This window comes from Cucurbita pepo, chromosome 4, assembly GCF_057944985.1.
Source record: "Cucurbita pepo subsp. pepo isolate OVF chromosome 4, ASM5794498v1, whole genome shotgun sequence".
Classification (NCBI taxonomy): domain Eukaryota; kingdom Viridiplantae; phylum Streptophyta; class Magnoliopsida; order Cucurbitales; family Cucurbitaceae; genus Cucurbita; species Cucurbita pepo.
The window spans coordinates 9,953,400-9,973,954 of NC_141801.1; the positions used below are offsets into that span (position 1 = coordinate 9,953,400).

Consider the following 20,555-nt stretch of genomic DNA (forward strand, 5'->3'; position numbering starts at 1 on the left):
AATAAAGTTAGAATTTCATTTTCATGAAGAAAACAATCGTTTATTTTTTCCCCTTTTCTTATGCTTATGAATGTAAATTTTCTTCGTTCCGTTTATTTTTTAAGCGAATCAAATGATTCTGCCTCTACAATGTGTGTATCAATATCAACCTCTGCCTTAATGAGACTGAGAGAGAAAAAAAAAATCAGTGTGAACAAAAGGTTATTGCCCCAACAAGGAAATGATAATAAGATAACACAGCAATTGTAGTCTTATTTTCACATTTGAGCACAAATATCAATGAGACCCTTTATGTACACTACTTGGTGACCCTCTTTGCACAAGTAAAAACACAGGGAGGGGGGGAGGGGGGGGGGCATACCTTTGTTAGCGAGACTCGGGTGAGTATCAGATTCTTCGAATTTGGATTGTGGCCATCTCCATTTTCATCCTTCCTCAGCAGAAAGCAAGCAAGCTGAAATCTAAGACTCGGTTTCAAGGAAAGCGGGGCAGTCAGAAGTCGAGCAGCTTCAATGACCGTCCTTTCACTTCTATAACAGCAGCAGTCAATGCCGAGGTTGCCAGCGATCTACGAGCATAATTAGGAGACGAGAAGAAAACAAGCATAATTAATGGAGCTACTCTATTCCTGGAGGCATCATACAATATGGTCCTTGCCTGACCCTAACAAGATGACCCTTAGGACCATTGGATGCTTGAATCTAGTGTTACATGTACATCTATAGAGGGAAATGTGGCTAGCCTAAACTAAAAAGAAAAGGGGGATCATCCAAACATTCTCGAATCTCGACAGACTAGCAAGCATTTTGTAGCCTTCTACGTTGGCAGGCTCAAGAAATAAATGAGTTAACGTGCCGTGAGGTCCTCGAGCAGGTGTCTATGAGGTCCTTACTTCCGTTGCTTTTTTGGTAGAGGTGGTTCTGACTGAGTTTCAGCCTGCCCAAATAAGTTTTGATACAAATAAGAACAGATAAAGTACAATTCAGACGTCCAAAAGTTGTGAACAGCTCATTTCAAGATATACCGGACAGCAGTCTAATAACCCCTCTTTTCATACCTATCATCTTACAAATTTTCAAACAACTAAATTTTGTGAGGTCAAACGGTTGTCTAATGACGTAACAGCCCAAGCCCATTGCTAGTAGATATTGTCTTCTTTGAACTTTCCCTTTCGGGCTTCTCCTCAAGGTTTTTAAAACGCGTCTACTAGGGAGAGGTTTCCACACCCTTCTAAAAAATGTTTCGTTCTCCTCTCCAAACGACGTGGGATCTTACAATGAATTGTGAGATCCCACATCAATTGGGGAAGGGAACAACATCGATTGGAGAGGGGAACGTGTGTCAGTGAGGACGCTGAGCCCCAAAGGGAGGGGGGATTGTAAGATCCCATATCGTTTGGAGAGGAGAACGAAACATTCTTTAGAAGGGTGTGGAAACCTCTCCCTAGCAGACGCATTTTAAAAACCTTGAGGGGAAAACCGAAAGGGAAAGTCCAAAGAAGATAATATCTGCTAGCGGTGAGCTTGAGCCGTTACAAATGAAATTAGTGGAAGTTGTGTAACACACCTAGACATTCATGGATATTTAAAAAAAAAAAAAAAAAAAACGATTTTTTTTCAGAAAAACCTTAATAGGAAAAAGATTGTTCTTTATTATTTGATATTTGCATAACACTTCCCACAACTAGAGATGGACAGAAGAAACTTTTAATCTAGTCTAGCAGTAAGAACAAGTGTAAACTGCCAGCAGAGAAGATCCCAACCAAGTCAACTTTTAAGACACTCTTGGAAAATGAATTTACCAAGAAGGTTAGCAAGCTAGATACTCGTTTAGCTACGTGTTCACAAGCAATATACTCCAAATAAGTAACGAACATCCAACAGCTCATTGATGAAGTTCTATAATTATATAAATTTGCCAAAAAAAATCAGAAAAAACGGATGTGATAGTTTGAACACTAGCAACGAAAAGGAAAGGAAAACAAAAAGAAAAGGTTGAGGCCAAAAGTACTCACAGCATTTGAAAGCTGCTCACGGATGTATGCCATTGACCTCAGCATCGCACCTAGTGTATCTCTAGAGACCTGAAACTTAACCTCAGACTCTCCAGAAGTTGTCTCAGTATCTTGAAGCTGAGATGAAGTAAATTTCAGAATATGCATTTACAAGTAAAATAATAATGCATATAATATAATGTGTATGGCATACATAAAGGGTCTCCAGAACTCTTAAGTGTCATGTTAACACCCTATGATCATGAATAAATAAACCAGTTATTCTCCATGCTTCTAATTCTCAAATGTGGATCTATTGCTAATAACAAGAGACCATTTAGTGTTCCCATTACTAGAACCTAACAGCCAAAGTGAGACGTAAAAATCAGGTAAATCTAAATAATTGGATGCATTTAGTATCGAACCTTCAAGTTGATGACAGCAACCTTGTTTGCTGGTGTCGAGAGCTGCTCGCTAATGTATGCCATAGACCTCAACATTGGTTCGAGTGAAACCCTTGAGAGTTGAAACTTCACTTCCGATTCAGCAGACGGGCTCTTGCTGTAGTCTTGCAGCTACAACAGGTGGTAAAGAAGCTTATTAGTTCTAGGTCCAACAAATGAGATCAGAACACCCAACCTAAAGAAATCATAACTTCTTGAAAGCTCTTTGAAAGCACAGTCCAGGAAAAGGAAATCATATGTTTCGTTTAGCACCTTCAGGTTGATAACAGCAACTCTATTTCCTGTGGTCGAATTTTTATTCTCCATCACCCATGTCATTGATTTCAGATAAGGAAGAACAGCCTAAACCAAAGGACAATGTTAGAAACTTTTACTCGTTCACATTTCTAAACCAAGAAATAAGCAGAAACTAAATAAACAACCATGTGGTCAGGAGGATTATCATCTCGGTGAAGGGTCACAGGAGATATATGTGGGTAATTCAAATCAGTGATGGATTGAACAGGAGCACCAGCATTGTTTAGATTAAATCGTCTCATAACTTCATCTTGACGAGGCCACAGCAGTGGGGTTGTATCTGATGCTGAAGCTGAGGTCTTCCTCTCATCATAGCTAGCCCCACTAACCTGTGAGCTAGGAGGCGCGACTTTTGCAACATTCTTCTTGATGATTGCTACTTTTTTTCCAGCTTCTTTAAGTGCAGTTATGGCAACAGTATAGGTTTCTGGAGCAGTTGCTCCTTCCTCCGCAAACCTGATTGCTTCTCGGCATAAACTATTGTACCTTGATGATAAAGACTCCTGTCCATGTAACTCAATAGCACGTTCATCCGATCCGAGTCCACTCCTTGCATTTCTTGTCCATCTTTTCAAGATGTAATGAGATGGTAACGTAAGTACATTAGTTACTGTGAAGACGGTTAATACATGTCTGCAAAGAATGCCTGAATACTCAAACATTTGGCAACTACAATTAGCTTTCATATCTGAATAATTTAATGTGACAACATATGCCTTCTGGTCATCCTCAAATTTAGCAACCCTAAAAGTGCTAAAAGCTGCATCTCCTTCAATTCGATTAGCAGTATAGACAAAAGTTTCAACGAGCTCCTCTTGAAATTTTGCAAAAATTTTTCTCGTATAAAGATTTGCTGCCTGTTTCTCCATAGGAGATGGTGTTCTCAGTACAGGTGTAGTGCACATTGTATCAAAGTCCGCTTCTATTTCCTTCTCGAACCAGTTTTCTAAAGCTCTTTCATACTGCCTGAAGAACAATGGTAATGTAGTCTGCTGGTTCACATATCCATCCAAAAATGAATCATCATATCCTTGATTCGGAGATATAACAGCAAAAAATGAATCGCGGACATACACAGGAACCCATTGAGCACGTGCATTATATAATGATTGGAGCCAATCATTTCTTGCTAAATTATATTTTTCAATGATACAATTCCAAGCTGACTCAAATTCCTCAATAGTTTCAGTCAAGTTGATACAATTGTAAAGTTCGACTTGGAAATTCGGATGTGTGAGACATACAGGAGCCAATTTCTGCTGACCTTCTCTTAAGACATGCCATTTGCTAATGCAGTGTCGGGCTTCTGGAAACACTTGAGCAACAGCTACATGTATGGCTCTGTCCTGATCAGTGGTAATTGATATAGGCTGACGATCATTCATTGCTGTTAGAAATGTTTTGAACAACCAAACAAAAGAAGCCTCAGATTCATCAAGCAGTAAAGCACATCCAAATAGAATTGTCTGACCATGATGGTTCACTCCAGTGAATGGAGCAAATGGAACTCTAAACTGGTTAACTCTGTACATTGTGTCCAATGTAACTGCATCACCAAAATGACTGTAAGCTGCTCGAGATCTTGCATCCGCCCAAAATACATTAGCCATTCGATTATCTTCATCAAGTTGTATTGCATAAAAAAATCCAGGATTCTCAGATTGCATTTTCTTAAAATATTCCAGCATATTCTGAGCATCTCTCCCCAATGTCCTCTTTCGGCCAGCGTTCCTGATGGCATAATTCATAGTTGAAGCATTATTAAGTGACCGATTTGCTTCTGCTTGAGATGATGTAGTTCTAACTCCACGATTCTTCTCCGCAGATGCATGGTTGTCATCCATTAATACAGACATGACACCACTGGGAACGCCTGCAGAACCAGAATACGCTTCAGTTATGGTCTTTGCAGCACCAGCAAAATGCCTGCGAGGCCGTAGATAATGTACCTTACTAGAATTTACTGTAGAATGACTATGCTCCTTTACAAATTTTGTGACAACCCATTTATCCTGATCTTTCAACTCTATCCTAAGCATTGCATCACAACTATCAGCAGATTTCCTTTTTGAACACTCTCTACCACATACAAATTCTCTTGCAATTATAGTTCCATCAGATTTAGAACGACTAAGTTGGCCAATTTTTGAACTAAAACCAAAGCGTCGTGCATACTCATCATAGAAGGTCCTTGTGTCGTCTTCAGATTCAAATTCCATGCCTACATATGGTTCAATGATTCCATCTTCATCGTGAAGTGAAGAATCTTCGACAGTGTTAATTTTACCTTCATGAGGGTCAACATCACTGTCATCTACAATTGCAGGATGAGCCATCCCATCAACCTCAACCATTTCATCCATCAAATCCACTGTGTAAAGCCAAGTTATTTATCCAACATGAAACCCAATATAGAAGGGAAAAGCCCATCCATTTTTTTTTCTCTCCCAATGCAATTTAGATACAATCTGCAACAAATTATCAAACCACAAAATACCATTAGTTCTAAGACACCAAAGCTCACAAGAGATAAAACAGGTCAATTGTAAATGATTGATGCAGCCTACTTTTCACCAAACAAGATAACAACCCCCTTCGCAAAACCACAATTTGTCCCAAAACCCAAAGATCACTCCCTAAATATTCAGTAACAGAAAGACACAAGAGACTATTCCTAGAAGTTCTATTAGAAAACTAGTTAACCACAGCCACATATTCAAATTCCCCCGTTCTTCTCCACGTTTCCTGAAAGATGGCGAGGTAGCCAACATTCCAAAAGGAAATTATTGTCCTTAATCCAATATGACTGCAAAAAGTTCCAACAACATACCACCAGACCACCTAAAAGCATTTCGAATTAAAAATGTTCCACTAGACAGAGAGAAACAACAGTTAAGAAGTGAGTGAAGAAAAACGTGATCGAAATATTTGGTTGCCTCCTTGAAAATATCGCATCATTTAGCTCACCAATCAGACACATAAACTGACGTCTCCGATGAATGGAAGCCATTGGAATTGAGCTTTCTAGGTACAGCCAGCCACCAAAAAACTGAACCATGTTAGAAACTCCACTTTCTAGTAACCACTTGGCCTTAAAAGCGAAAGGTCAACATAAAATCAGTAGCACCAATAATGCGAATCCAACCATAAAACTGATGCAATCTCCCTAAGGCAATAATCGAATGCCTATTTCCAACAAGTGCAATCTATAACTGTATGCATACGTCTTCAAATAAAATTTATTATTGCTATTAGTACGATACATATAAAACCACTGATCTAAACATCTAAATACACTAAGTACCTCAATTTATCATGTTCAAACTTCATCCATTCCCACACATTTAACACCAAAATTCCTTGGTAGTAAACAGAAAAGGAAGAAAAATCTATAATTTCGAGACAAAAATCAAGTAAATGAATTCAAAACATTGCAAATAACTACAAAAAAAAAAAAAAAAAAAAAAAAAAAAAAAACAGGACACATTTTAGCAGATAATTAAACTTTTCATAGCTGAGAAACTTAATATACACCGAGATTACCAAAACCAAACCCCATTATAAAGGCATATCTCACCAAGCAACCAAAAACATCATAATTCGGACTACAACCAAATAAAATCAAAGCCCTATAGCATTACAGAGAAACAGAGACGGAATTAAACCCTAGAAACTGAAAGAGATGGGAACTAATTAACAAGAGGAAAATAGATAAGGAGTCATGGAAGTGGGCGGACCTAACTTGTCATAGTTCTGACGCCGGCGACTGGCGACGCCTACAGTGACGGAGGCTGGTGGCCGTGAAGAGGAGGAGAGGGGAAAACGATGAGAGAGAGAGAGACAGAAAGAGAAGGCGCGATCGAGGACGTTTAGAGAGTAATCCGATGTGCCATCGTGTATTCTAATCCGCTGATAAGCAAATCATAAGACGACACGTGTGCGTCTCTGTGGAAAATTTTATTAGTCCCAATTTTGCATATCACAATATCAGAAAAAAAAAAATGTAAATTAAACAATTTTTTTTTTCAAAATTGATTAATAAAAAGTTAATTTTCTATTTTTTTAAGCTAACAAATATATTATAGATAGGATTATAAATCTTAAAACTAATTTTGAGAGACTATAATTGATGTTTTAAAACGTTATAAATTAAAACAAAACCAAATTTAAAAAATAAAATACCAAAATGAGATTTAAATTTAAAATAAATAAATAATTTTTAAATGTTTAAATTTTTAAAAAATGCTTAGTCTGGTGGTCATGTCGCCCGTCCCATATTGTTCGTGGTCACATGCTCATTTCAAGCCATTTTACCTTGCCTTCGTACCTCGTTCATTCTAGCTAATTATTAGTTTTTTCTTGTAATTTCGTGACCACATGACTCCATGCCACATTTGACGTTCACGCTTTTACTCAAATCAATTGTCATCAAAATGTATTATACGAGACTTAATTAGTTGTCAAATCTTCATACTCGAGTATATATGCTAGTTATTTCTTATTTCTTGCTCGTTTATAATATTTGCTTTCTTAAATAGCTTTGAAAACGTTCTCTAAAGTTTCTTTAACCCAATTTTCTAAAATTGTGTTCCAAGAACCCGATAGAGGCTAAATCTAGGTTGTTTATGTCACCGACAACCCTGATTATAGCTAGCTGTCTTATTTGATGGTAAGAGAAGATGTCACACAATCATCTCGTGAGTCTCAAAAGAGTACGATACTAAGAACAAATATCATGTGGATTTTGTATCTTACTTTAAACAACTCAAGTTTGTTGTGACCGAGCTGATTTGAACTAGCGTAGACATATTGCCAACCAATCCGTCTCCATTAACCGTTCGGGTATTGGCCCGAGAGGAATCAATTCTAAGCTTATTGATAATCCATGCTCGAAAACAAACATTTATTTCCCTAATTAAGGAAATGTGGGAGAATTTGCTACAAATGTATTATACATTTTTTCCATTTTCAACAACAAGAGTATTCAAGAATTAAATTTTAGAAAAAATAACGACTATTTTGATTTTGTTTAAAAATTATAATTTGGATCTTAGAGAATATAAAATCAATATTTATACACAAAATTCTGAATTGAAAGTTGTTATAATTTTCATTTTATTGCAAATTTGACCTTAAGGATGAGAATAATTTCACACACGCCCTCAGAAAATTGTAAATTTTATCCCCGCCTAGTTTCAAAAATTTTGCACACGTGCGGCAATTCATGGCATGAAAAGCGAAAGAGCGAAACAGAGAGAAAGTGGAGCGGCACCTTCGAGGCGGCAAGGAAATGGAGCGCCGTCGTCAATCGGCGGTGGAAATCAGAGCCGTTTTGAAGCGTTGAATCTTCCGGAGACAAACAACGGCTCTTTCCAGAACCACATCAACTCTATCCCTCCGCCGCCCGTTCTTGTCTCCCGTTTCCGATTCAGCGATCTCTCTCCGTAATCCGTTCCCGTACACTTTCATTTGTCCTCCTTCCTCCGTCTTCCTCCTCTTCCTACAGCTACTCGACTCTGCTACAAAACACATGAATCAGTAAACAATCGGAAAAGAAGAAGAAGAAGAAGAAGAAGAAGAAGAAGAAGAAGAGATGGAGCGGACAGCAGAGCGAGCACTGACCTTGCGAATCAGGAGCGAGAGAGGAAGGCGATCGTCGTCTCGAGGCTTCGACAGTGTTCGGCTGATGAAAAAGCTCTTCCGATTGCGATTGCGATTGCGATTGAAGAAGTTGGATGAAGGATTTGAGTTCGAGCTTTAGGTATTCGAAGCGATTAGGATGAAGAAGTTGGAGAGATTCTAGTTCCGCCTTTGCCTGATCTTCGATCATCCTCTTCCTTGCTTCGTTCCATTCCAAGTCCATCATTCTCTCTCTGTATTTCTCGTTCTCTCTCTAGACTGCCATGGAAGTGGAAGGGAAAGGGAATGGAAAGAAAGGCGGAAAGTTTTGTGGGGTCTTTTTGCAGCATTTTGCCGATTTTTGGGGTTCTCGAGAAAAAATATTATTATTGTTAATTATTATAGTTAAGCTTAAATATTAAATCATTTTTTTAATTTCTAAATCATACATTTTTATTTTTATTTTCTTGAAACGTAGAAATTATAATTTTGTCCCAATAATTTTAAATTAAAAAGACTAAAAATAATGTTTTAAAATTAAATAAACTAAAAATAAACTAAAAATAAACTATAACTAAAATAACTTTTTTTAAAAAAAATCCTAAATTAATAAAAATACTCGTAAATATTTCTATCCTAAATTAATAAAAATACTCGAAAATATTCTGACACTTACAAAAGTTTAATAATACTCTTAAATTAAAAAAATAAATTTAATATCATTCAATTTTTTAAAATTTAAAAATATTCTTACCGGTTAGTTTTGGATGGAAACGGTTAATATTTTGTTTTAGATATACTCTTTTAACTTTCAAAATAATTTCGAGAGGTTTAAAAAATACACTTGGTAAAAGTTTAGTTAATACTCTCAATTCAAATATATTTTTATCATTAATATTACGTTTTTAAATACTCGTGAACTTTTTATAATAACATTAAAATGTTTAGATAATTTATGTAATGTTAATAGATAGTTTTAAATATAATACTAACCGTTTTAATTTAAAAGTATTATTGAAACTTTTTTTAATTTATGGGTATTTTTTTTAAATGTTTAAAGATATTTTAAATAAAATATCACAAACAATATTTATCTTTTTAAAATTTAAATATATATATTTTAAATAATATATCAGTTTATATATATTTTTATTAATTTAACCTATTTATTATCTCCTCTGAGCAACCCCGCCAAGACCCTCGTCCCGGGTAAACCATGAGCCGGTTTTGACTGCCGCGCCCGGTTTGTAAATTTAAAAAGTTTTGGGGCATTTTTTGTGGTTTTTTTTTTTTTTTTTTTTTTTTTTTTTTTTTAATTATTATTATTATTATTTTTTTTTATATTTTTAATAAAACTTATGGCGCGGGGCCTACCTTTTCAAAATTCTTTAAATTATTAAAAAAAAAAAAAAATCATATTTATCATTTATCTAATTTTTTAAAAGTGAATAAATAAATAAATAAATAAATAACATAATAACTTAAAATTTGGTATATATAGTTAGGAATTAGTGACCCTACAATATAATAGTGTCTATTTTGAGCACAAGTTCTTAGGAGGACGTTCCTTACTTTTAAATTCTCTTAACCTTTCTCTTAATTAGCCAACGTTTGACTATTCCCTTCAATAATCTTCGATAATACCTTACTCTGTTTGACTCACGTGCTTCACAACATGTAAGATAATTTCATTTCACCAACCATTGAAATTTGCATCATCATCGAGAAACGTCATTTTAATATTTGTCTTTATTTTCGTCAAACTAATAGTAAGTGTTTACCCATTTTTAAAGTTTGTTAATTTAAATATATTTGTTATTTGTTTATAATTATTTATTATATTGACACTTAACCAACGTTTTTATAAAATTGATATATTAAATTTTCTGTCTGACATTTTAAATATTTAAATTAATTAACTTATTTCAAAATTCCGTGAAATCGTGCCATCGAGTTTATTTATGAGTTATCATAAAACTAGATTTGATTGAACTAAACAAATTTGAAATTATTTTTAATTTTAAGTAAAATTTTTGTTTACGATGTAATTATATATATATATATATATATATATATATATATATATATATATATATATATATTAATTTTTATGTAATTTAATAATGTATTCTCCCAACATCTTTACAGATAAAATTTAATTATTTAGAGAATATTTTTTAAGATATTTATTGAAACGAAGTTAAAAAATATTAATGGAATGTTTGAAAATAAATAAATGATGTCTACCACTAATATTTTAATTTTATTAAAATTTGTTTTAAATAAATTTAAAATAAAATAAAATAATGGACACGTCATTAATTGTCTTGAACTCTCTGAGAATTAGTTATTAAATAAAAGAAAGCTGTTTTCTTGAAGAGCTTCTTCCCCAACTTCCCACCAAACCCTAGAGACCAACAAAGAACACTTACAGCGTCTTCACTTCCCTCCTACTCCGACCTCTACATCTCCAACAATGGCAGCCATGCTGGTAAGCTCTCACACTTTCACCTTCTTCCATTACGTTCTCATGTGTGATTTGCAGTCTTTTTCATTTCCTTCACCATATCTGACTCTTTGTTATGTGTCGGAATTGTACAGCAACCTCAGATCATACTGCTGAAAGAGGGAACGGATACTTCCCAAGGTAAGGCACAGTTGGTGAGCAACATCAATGCCTGTACCGCGGTGGCCGATGTGGTGCGTACCACTTTGGGACCTAGAGGTATGGACAAGCTCATTCATGACGATAAGGGAAATGTCACCATTTCTAATGACGGCGCTACTATTATGAAGCTCCTTGATATTGTTCATCCTGCCGCTAAGATCCTCGTGGACATCGCCAAGTCGCAGGACTCCGAGGTATTGGCCTGGTCTTTTTGTTGCTCTTTCTCGCATTTGTTGATTCTGATGCTGAAACTGTCTTGATCGATTCTCGACTTCGTGTTTGTTTTGGCATATAGGTGTAGGGTTGATTTGTTCTTGGGCTTCGGATTTATATTATGCAGTTTTTTTTTTCTTGGTACTTGCATTTCTCAAATTGAATTGATGTATAACAAATCGATTGAAGTATGAAATGTGTTATTTTTCAGTGTTTTGTAATTTCCAGCACTTCTTCAGTCCATGATATGAAGTACTGAAATTGACCTACTGTATATTAGATTTTTTATAAGCAAAATTACATCGTGGAAGGGTGGAGATGATTCTTCACGTCACATTCAGTAAGGGTGCGGAAATGAGAAGATGTGAGGTTTTTAGCTATCATTTTTGTTGCTAAAAACTAAACTCCCTATAGTTTAAGAGGAGTTGCACATTCATTTTTTTCTTTCTACACTGTAGCAGGCAAGTAGAGATGGATTTGGGAGCTTACCGAAAATTGTTTATTATTATTTCTTCTTAATTAACTTTCTGGATCTGTTCGATCTCTGATGTGAAATCAAGATTTTCTGTAATGATTAGTGAGATACTTCACATTAAAGTGGAGGCATCAGTTTCTGTATGCGTGATTATTTTCATGTATCTTGAACGAGATGTTGGAGTTTAATAAGCTCAAGTAATTTTTTTGTTCCTATCATAAAAGATCAAGTAATTCTTGAATAAATAGTGTGATACATTTGGAATTTTAAAGAGGTGTTCGTGTATTATTTTCTCTTATGCTCCTACTATTTTAATTATTGTAATCCCATATGTGTGGCTTGGCTTGCTAGCTAATATGAAGTATGGAACTGAGATTGAGTTAATATTTTGATAAGATTTTATTGGGTCAATTTTTTTCTAGCTGATTCAACAGCCATCCCAAGAAAAAAAAAGGAAAAAAAAAAAAAGAAAGGAAGAATGAAGATGGAACTTTATATATAATGACACTAATGGGAATGTTCACGGAACTGCTTAATATTGTGTTCCAGGTTGGTGATGGGACAACTACTGTCGTTCTTCTTGCTGCTGAGTTTTTGAAGGAGGCCAAGCCTTTTATAGAGGATGGAGTCCACTCTCAAAATTTAATACGGAGCTATCGGACTGCAAGCCATTTGGTCTGTGACTTTAGCTTCCATTAATATTACATTTATGTGTTGAATGCCTACCTAACTCTCCTCTGACTGTATTTGTTTGGTAGGCAATCGAGAAAGTAAAAGAATTGGCAACCAGCATCGAGGGGAAGAGCTTGGAGGAAAAGAAAAGCTTGTTGGCTAAATGTGCTGCTACAACACTTTCCTCTAAGCTCATTGGTGGAGAAAAGGACTTCTTTGCATCAATGGTTGTTGATTCTGTTATTGCAATAGGCAATGAAGATAGGCTTAACATGATTGGTATAAAGAAGGTATGTACCCTCATATAATTCCTTTGAATTCTTCATTATCTTGCTCCATGGGTACAGATAACTTGTATAGGTGGAGCACTAAATCATTCTGCCGTGCAGTATTATAATTTTTGTTTGGGTTTTTTTGATCCGAAGATACGTGGCTAAATTATCAACTTTGAAATATCATCTGGAATAGTGATTGAACAACTTTGAAATTTCTTAATTCGATTTTACAATTATCTGCATTTAAACAGTGTTTTGCTGTTGAAACCTTCATAACATCAAATTTCTTTTTCACAGTTCTTTATTTATACATAATTATTCCCTTATTGGGTTTGGTAATAATTCTTTGATTCAATTTCACCTTCAAATGATTTTAATGAATTATCTGGTACATTTACTGAATGGTATTGTGCTGTTGGAACTTTGATATGGCTTGTCAGGTTCCTGGAGGGACTATGCGCGACTCCTTCCTGGTAAATGGTGTTGCCTTCAAGAAGACATTTTCCTATGCAGGTTTTGAACAGCAGCCAAAGAAGTTTTTGAATCCAAAGATACTATTGCTAAATATTGAATTGGAACTTAAATCAGAGAAAGAAAATGCAGAGATACGGTAAGATTCAGTTTATAGAACTTCCCCCTCCATTTTATTACTGTACTAAACTCCCAGAAACTCAATGTTTTTCGTAGGCTCTCTGATCCATTGCAGTATCAGTCCATTGTTGATGCAGAATGGAATATTATTTATGAAAAATTAGACAAATGTGTAGAGAGTGGAGCCAAGGTTGTTCTTTCGCGTTTGGCTATTGGTGATCTTGCCACACAGGTTATTATTTTTGTGTTTTCTCACAATGATTACGTCTCCAGTGTTCTTTATGGTTAAACAAGGTCTCTTATGTCAAATATGATTCTTGACAATGGATATTATGAAGTAATATTCTATTGAAAATTTAAGAAGTATTATCACCACTCATTTAGTCAATTTGCCTCTTAATCCACATCAATGGTTTGCTTTTAACAGTATTTTGCAGACCGAGATATTTTCTGTGCTGGCCGTGTGGCTGAAGAGGATTTGCAAAGGGTTGCTGCTGCAACTGGTGGAACAGTACAGACATCTGTTAACAACGTTATTGATGAGGTAGGCTCACATTCTGTTAGAAATTGTTTAGCAACTTGTATTCTTGGCGTTCCTCTGTTTTTCAGAACCAAACAATCATCTGAGGAATATGATATTGTTTTACTTTGTTGGCTTAAAGGTTCTTGGAACATGTGAGGTCTTTGAGGAAAAGCAAGTTGGTAATGAAAGATATAATATATTCAGTGGCTGTCCATCAGGTAGAACAGCCACCATAGTCCTACGAGGTGGAGCTGATCAGGTACGAAAAATTAGATATACCACCTTGTGTTTGTCAGTTATCCTGTTTTTTGCTGACACTACTATTATCATTCAGTTTATTGAAGAAGCAGAGCGTAGCTTGCACGATGCTATCATGATTGTAAGACGAGCACTGAAGAATTCTACTGTTGTTGCCGGAGGTGGAGCAATAGATGTATGTTTACTATTTCAGTTAACCTTAATTTGATTGTTTGGTTTTTATTTAAATATCCCTTTCTCAATTTTGTCTACTTAATCACTTTGTGGCAGATGGAGATCAGTCGATATTTGAGGCAATATGCACGCACAATAGCTGGGAAGTCTCAGCTTTTCATCAACTCATATGCCAAAGCTCTTGAGGTAGATTAGTGGCCTCTCACTTCTTTTGAAAATAACTAGACACAACTGAAGAACATAACATTATTCCTTCTTTCGGGAGGGCTTTTTATGTACCATTTGTGACTTTCAAGTATTTTTTTTCGTCTTTAAACAATTGATGGGTCCATAGGAGTTTGGATGTTAGCCACATATCATGTCATGCTTTACTTCATTTCCACAAGTTCGACCAAAAATTGGCTTTAGTTCAATTTTGTTTTTCAGTGTTAAAGGTTCATTTAGACAAGAATATACTATAAACTATCACTGCTTGCCTACAATCGTTGGTTAGCGGATCTATCTATTTTACTTGAAAGATGCTCTGATTTTATTGCATAGCTTTATTCACTTGTATCTTTGACCATTGAATATGCCCTTCTAAATGAAAACTTTCGTTGTTCAAATGCTTGCTTTCAGTCTTGCCGCCTGGTAAATTTGAGTTGGACTCCTTCCTGCACATCTAAAGAATTAGGAAAGTAACGAAAATGGCAGCCCTATGAAAAAGGATGGGAAAGTAGGGGGAGGGGGGTCTACCTTATTGGTTATTTGAAATTGTTGAAGCAATTGTCGAGTAAAATCAGCTAGTGTTTATTTTTATGTTCTTTTACCTCGAGGTTGTTAATTTATATTGGCTGTTCTTGCTTTAGTTGGCTCCTTTTTATTTCGAGTTGTTTTTTTCTTTCATTCAGGACCTTAACTAAAAACTTCGATACAGCCATCCACTACTCTCATATTTGCACACCTTCAGAATCCCTGCTTTATGATAATATTGATAGAAACATGGTTTTAGGAGGGATGACTTACTGGGTTGTCTTCTTGTGGTTCTGCAGGTTATTCCCCGACAACTGTGCGACAATGCCGGGTTTGATGCTACCGATGTCCTCAACAAATTGCGACAGAAACACTCACATCCTTCAGGTAGAATTTTCCATCTCGAAACTTTGTTTTGGATTTATCTTCCACTCATTTGATGAATAGTCGAGTTTGATTAACATTACTTGATGTGTCGGCCCATTTTTATTCACTCTATTTCTATATTTGGCCTCGTCAAATGATTGCATAGTAGTAACATGTTGAGGTTCTGAAATAGGTGACGGCGCACTGTATGGGGTGGACATCAACACCGGTGGAGTTGCTGATTCATTTGCAAACTTTGTATGGGAACCTGCTGTCGTTAAGGTATCTGGATGTGTTAACCTTTAGAAACAAAATAATAACCACAGGAAGCACTTTGATTTTGATATTTTTCTGTTGTCACACCGAATCGTTTGCTTGCAGATAAATGCTATTAATGCTGCTACAGAGGCAGCTTGTCTCATACTAAGCGTCGACGAAACCGTGAAGAATCCCAAGGTTATTCGATCGAGTTTTACTCTGTTTTACGATTTTCTTTTACACTCAGTCATGGTTATTAACATTTCTTCCCCCCTGACCTTTATCGCGCAGTCGGAGAGTGCACAGGGAGAAGCTGCTGCCAGTGCCATGGGTGGAAGACGTGGGGGGGCTGCATTCCGCGGCCGTGGACGTGGGATGCGAAGATAATAACGCTCTATTCATCTCGCTCACAAGAAGCATGATTTGGTTTGTTCAAGTTTCAAATTTTTGCCTGCGTATGCTTTTCGAGTTATTAAATCTTAATCTTCTTAGTCTAGACAAGACCTTGAGAGCTACATTCATTGGAAATATGGTGTCTTGTAGAAGAACTTTCGGATGGAGGGTGATTTTGATGATGCATCTAATTGCTGTGTTGCTTTTCCTTTTTGGTGGAACCCAACCTTCATTTTGTAGTGTTGAATTATTTGTAGAGAAATGAATTTTCTTGCATCTCTTTCAATATCTCGAATTATATTTCATTGCTGTTAAGTATATATAATGAGTCTATTAGTTTCTTTACTTATTTAATTTTTTTTTTAAATTTATAAGAACGTGGTCATAATTTAACTAGTTAAGACATATATTTTGATCTGAAATTTTGTAGATGAATTCTTTATCAAGATTTGAAGTGATGAACGAGTGAAGTCGGTGTCAAATTAGATGTGTTAGATGTGTATGAGAGAGAAATTTTGTTAATCATCCAATAATTGAATCAACTTTTAAAAATATGATAACTTGGCTTGCATGCCAACTATAATTAGTAGTAATCCACTAATTAATTTATTTCACCTATAAATCATATTACTCATTATTAACTTTCTTATATGTTTTTAAATACAAACTTTTAAGATTTCTATATTTTTAGTTTTTCAATTTTTAAAAATGTTTAATAAATCCTATAACACTCAATTTGTGTCTATTAATTTCTTAATATATTCATTCATCAATAACAAATTTTGTTTAAATTATATTTTTTATTTCAATTTCACAAATTGGGTTTTTTTTCCTACAATTTTTTAAAAACGTTTTAATTAATTTTAAAACAATAATAATAATTTTGAGTTTGGAATTGTTTATGATTGTGTTATTGTAGATTATTCTAAAATTATGTGATGTGATAGAAAAATAAATTAGAAAGGGAATTAGTGCTAAAAATGTAATGCTTTTTATGTCAGAATCCATCAAACCCAATTAATTGTTATATCACATTTTATTTGATACATTTGTCACATCAACCTTTCTATTCAAAATCATATCCAAATTTATTAAAAAAATTCCTAAATTTACTCTTTAGACCTTCCTTATCTTACAATTATTAGAAAATTGCTATAATTTACTCATTCCAATTTTAAAAAATCTAAATATTATATATACCAAAGTGTGGAATTTAATATTGTATTAAATCCGATTAATTTATATTTTCATTTTTCTAAAAGCTATTTTTGGTTTCCAATTTTTAAAATTTTCTTCAAAATACTATTTTTGGCTATTAGTTTTTTTCAAAATATTTTCAGCATCTAAACTAAATATAAATAGTTTTAGTTTACTACAAATTTATTTTTAAAATTTGGTAAAAATTCATAGGTATTTTCATCTTAACGTTGAAAATAATAATAATAAATAAATACAAACCCCATTTTTAAAAAATAAAAAAAAAAATAAAAAAAATAAAAAAAGAAAGGTTCAGAGCCCCCATGCAAATAAATCTGGAATTATCAGATCCTGTTGGCTTAAATAATTGACGAATCAACCAATCGTGTTTGGATTTCTCACTCGCGTCCGTGAAGCCACGCGCTCTTTTTTGTCATTTTCTCCCATAGCGGCGCGTCTGATTACTCCCATGGCGGCGCGTCATCAACACTTAACACAGATACAGGCGGGGCGTTGCATAACTTCCGGCATGTCCGCTGCTCTGCTCCACTCTCCGCTTTTCGTCTCGTAGATTAGTACCAATCCTTCCTTCAATCCTCTCGCGCTTCTTCCGCTCCGGCGAAGTATATCGTCGATGCACCCGGCGACTTGAATCAGCACCACCGTCTCCCCCATTCCGACGCAGCTGAACCTCACCGTGCTGTCCAGCCGGACTTGCGGCGGTAGCGGTGGACTTCTTATTCTGTACCACTCGCCGAATCCGGTGGATTTGGTTGAGGTTCGGTTGCTACTGTTAGGGCATTTTCTTCTTGCATCGAATTTCCAGAACGAGAGCTCGACGGCGTGACTAGTGAGGACGAAGATGTGTCCCGCCGCTGCACACGCCGCCACCACGCAGCCTCCTCCCGGTACTGCGCTGCTTCTCAGCCACGTACGCGCCTCCACGTCGTACATATCCATGGAGCTCGCGTAGACGTGTGCCTCCGATCTACAAGCGCCGTGTGATACTAGGTTAGCTGAAACTCCTTCTCCGATCTTCAGTCCTCCGATTACATAGAATACTCCGTCGACGGCGGCTCCGATGCAACCGTACCGTCTTCTCGCCGACTGCGCAACGACTTGCCACGAGTCCGTCTCCGGATCGTACATCTCCACCGCCGTCGTCGTTGGAGCACCGCCAGCGACGTAGATCCTACCAGAAATCACCGCATTGGCGAATTTCTTCCTGGAGAAATTCATCGCAGATCTCGCCGTCACCATTCCGGACCACGTATCGTACAGAAACATCGCATTTCGACCGATTAGGTAAATTCTAGGTCCAATAGCGGAGAGTCGCGCGTGAGAGAGCAATCCATAGAAATCACTAAAAAACACACTCTCCTTGGCTTTAAACAGCGCAACCTTCCACAAACCGCCGTTCGGAAAGTTGAAACTCGCCGCGTATAGGCCATAATTAGTTGCAGAAACAGCATAAACCGTATCCTCCAAATGGCCGCGAAGACGGCGGAGATCGACAAATGTAGAGGACAGCAGAAGCCGGGCCCAGTGACGGGAGACGAGAGAGACAGAAGGAAGAGAAGCGGACGGAACTCGAGAAAGACAGTCCAAAAGAAGGTCGTCCGGCAGAGAGGAGATCGGCGCGGCGGCGGGAGGTGGCCGTAGAGAAGGGGTGTGGGTGGTTGTAGCGGCGGATTGGAAGCAAGATTTGGAGGTTACAGGGAGAGTGGGAGAGGAATCGTTAGGGTTGGGGAAGCAAGATTTGATGAGCCAAGAGAAATGGCGATTGGAGTTGGAATTGGAGCTGTTATTGTGAGACGCCATTAGAGGAGGAGGAGAGCATTTAAGATCGATTTTTATTTCACTGTAGAAGAGAGAGAGAGAGAGGAAATAGAGGAATTTGAATCTCAAATTTCCTTTTTGTTTCTCTCTCTATCTTTTAATTTTTAGTAATTTTGAAAAAAATGCATTTAATTTATTTATTTTTAGATACGATTCCCGAACATTACCGCGACACTAAGCTTAGGGTTTATGCTCGGGAATCGTATCTAAAAACCCTGAGCTTAGTGTCACGGTCATGCTCGTCCAAGGCGTGTTGCCCATGGCCTCATGCCCAACCTTTTATGTCTTTTTCATGTTCTAGTGTTTTACTTTTTGTATTTCTTTGAAGTATGCCGTTTTAGAAATATCATGTCTAGGTAGTTATCAACTTTTCCCTACCCAAAGTTATATACGTGAGTCGTTGTTATTTCTCTCTTGCTTGCTTATATAACGTCTCATTCGAAAATCTCTCTTTCCCCTCGTTTTCTAAAACCTTCTCTTAAAATCAAGGCCAGAGACTCGAGCATATGTCGCTTGCCCGTAGGCGATGCAAGAACGAATTGGCTTAGCTCACTTGTCGTTGGAAAGTGAGTGCCGCACAATCACAAGTCTGCTGCCATCAAAAGCGCGATTGCGACACTTAACTCGTTTAGCTCGACTAGTTAAAGAATTTCTTTCGAGAGCCTGATACATATCGACAGTTTTACACGGTTGGATACAATCAGTCGTGAGGTACAAAAGTCGGTGATTTCACTGTTCCTTCAAAAAGAGGGCAATCTCGGATTTTGAATCCCGAATTTCATTTTCCTCGTTTCACTTTCTCTCTCTGTATATTTTTTCAATACATCTAATTTATTTACTTGTGATTATAAAGCTTAAATTTGAGTTTAGCTCAACTAGTCAGAAAATTTCTTCCAGAACGCCAGTATAATGTTTAACAAAGCCGGTGGGTTAGAGAGGCCAGACATCTGGTGGTGTGCCAACGAGGACGTTGGGCTCTCAAGGGGGTGGATTGTGAGATCCCACATCGATCAGAGAGGGAAACGAAGCATTTTATATAACAGTATGAAAATCTCTCCCTAATAGACGTGTTTTAAACCTGTGAGACTGACAACGATACGTAACGGACCAAAACGGACAAGATATATTAACATGACGTTTTTTGTTTTTATTGTAAGGTTGAGATTAATGATATCACAGTAACCAATGAAGATAGCAAAATCCCTAATTTAAGGAAAAACAATTCCTTGAGAAACACAATGAGTGGAATTCTAGAGATGAACAAAATAAATTATCTGCCCTATCCTATAAAACCAACCATGTTAGGGCCAAATTTAATACACATCATACCTATTTTATATCTCTATCTCAAATATTAAATTACGTCTTAATCATATAATATAAACTTCACCAAATTGTAATAAAGTCGAGTTTCATTCAAATTGTACTGGAAATTAATGCAACAAGTAACTTTTTAGGTTACATTTACCTATTAACTAATTATGGTCATAAATTGAATGTTACAACTCTTGAAATTACTCGGGGAAGGTTAAGAGTTTCATTTTGAGG

At 36.2% G+C, this 20,555-nt stretch overlaps 3 protein-coding genes and 1 pseudogene across 4 annotated transcripts; 1 reads left to right on the top strand and 3 right to left on the bottom strand.

Annotated features, from left to right (window-relative positions):
- Window positions 1–190: 190 nt before the first annotated feature.
- LOC111793417 (protein FAR1-RELATED SEQUENCE 3) lies at window positions 191–6,638 on the bottom strand. 2 transcript variants are annotated; one of them, XM_023675280.2, is made up of 6 exons: window positions 6,497–6,638; window positions 2,880–5,222; window positions 2,710–2,799; window positions 2,419–2,568; window positions 2,015–2,131; window positions 191–936 (listed from the first exon to the last, which is right to left on the bottom strand). In XM_023675280.2, the coding sequence occupies exons 2-6, from the start codon at window positions 5,115–5,117 to the stop codon at window positions 889–891; spliced, it is 2,643 nt and encodes an 880-aa protein (XP_023531048.2). In that variant the 5' UTR covers window positions 5,118–5,222; window positions 6,497–6,638; the 3' UTR covers window positions 191–888. The 2 variants fall into 2 exon arrangements, with proteins under 2 accessions (XP_023531048.2, XP_023531047.2); XM_023675279.2 differs by having other exon boundaries at window positions 6,492–6,638.
- A 1,216-nt stretch (window positions 6,639–7,854) lies between these two features.
- LOC111793421 (uncharacterized) lies at window positions 7,855–8,685 on the bottom strand. Its single transcript, XM_023675285.2, has 2 exons — window positions 8,377–8,685; window positions 7,855–8,270 (listed from the first exon to the last, which is right to left on the bottom strand). The coding sequence occupies exons 1-2, from the start codon at window positions 8,618–8,620 to the stop codon at window positions 8,059–8,061; spliced, it is 456 nt and encodes a 151-aa protein (XP_023531053.2). The 5' UTR covers window positions 8,621–8,685; the 3' UTR covers window positions 7,855–8,058.
- A 2,040-nt stretch (window positions 8,686–10,725) lies between these two features.
- On the top strand, window positions 10,726–16,259 carry LOC111793419 (T-complex protein 1 subunit eta). Its single transcript, XM_023675282.2, has 14 exons — window positions 10,726–10,864; window positions 10,975–11,235; window positions 12,279–12,404; window positions 12,488–12,691; window positions 13,117–13,286; window positions 13,364–13,499; window positions 13,695–13,811; window positions 13,930–14,049; window positions 14,125–14,223; window positions 14,319–14,408; window positions 15,254–15,341; window positions 15,514–15,602; window positions 15,702–15,776; window positions 15,870–16,259. The coding sequence occupies exons 1-14, from the start codon at window positions 10,850–10,852 to the stop codon at window positions 15,963–15,965; spliced, it is 1,686 nt and encodes a 561-aa protein (XP_023531050.1). The 5' UTR covers window positions 10,726–10,849; the 3' UTR covers window positions 15,966–16,259.
- Window positions 16,260–17,450: 1,191 nt separating this feature from the next.
- LOC111793420 (F-box/kelch-repeat protein At5g26960 pseudogene) lies at window positions 17,451–19,253 on the bottom strand (annotated as a pseudogene).
- Between the last annotated feature and the right edge of the window lie 1,302 nt (window positions 19,254–20,555).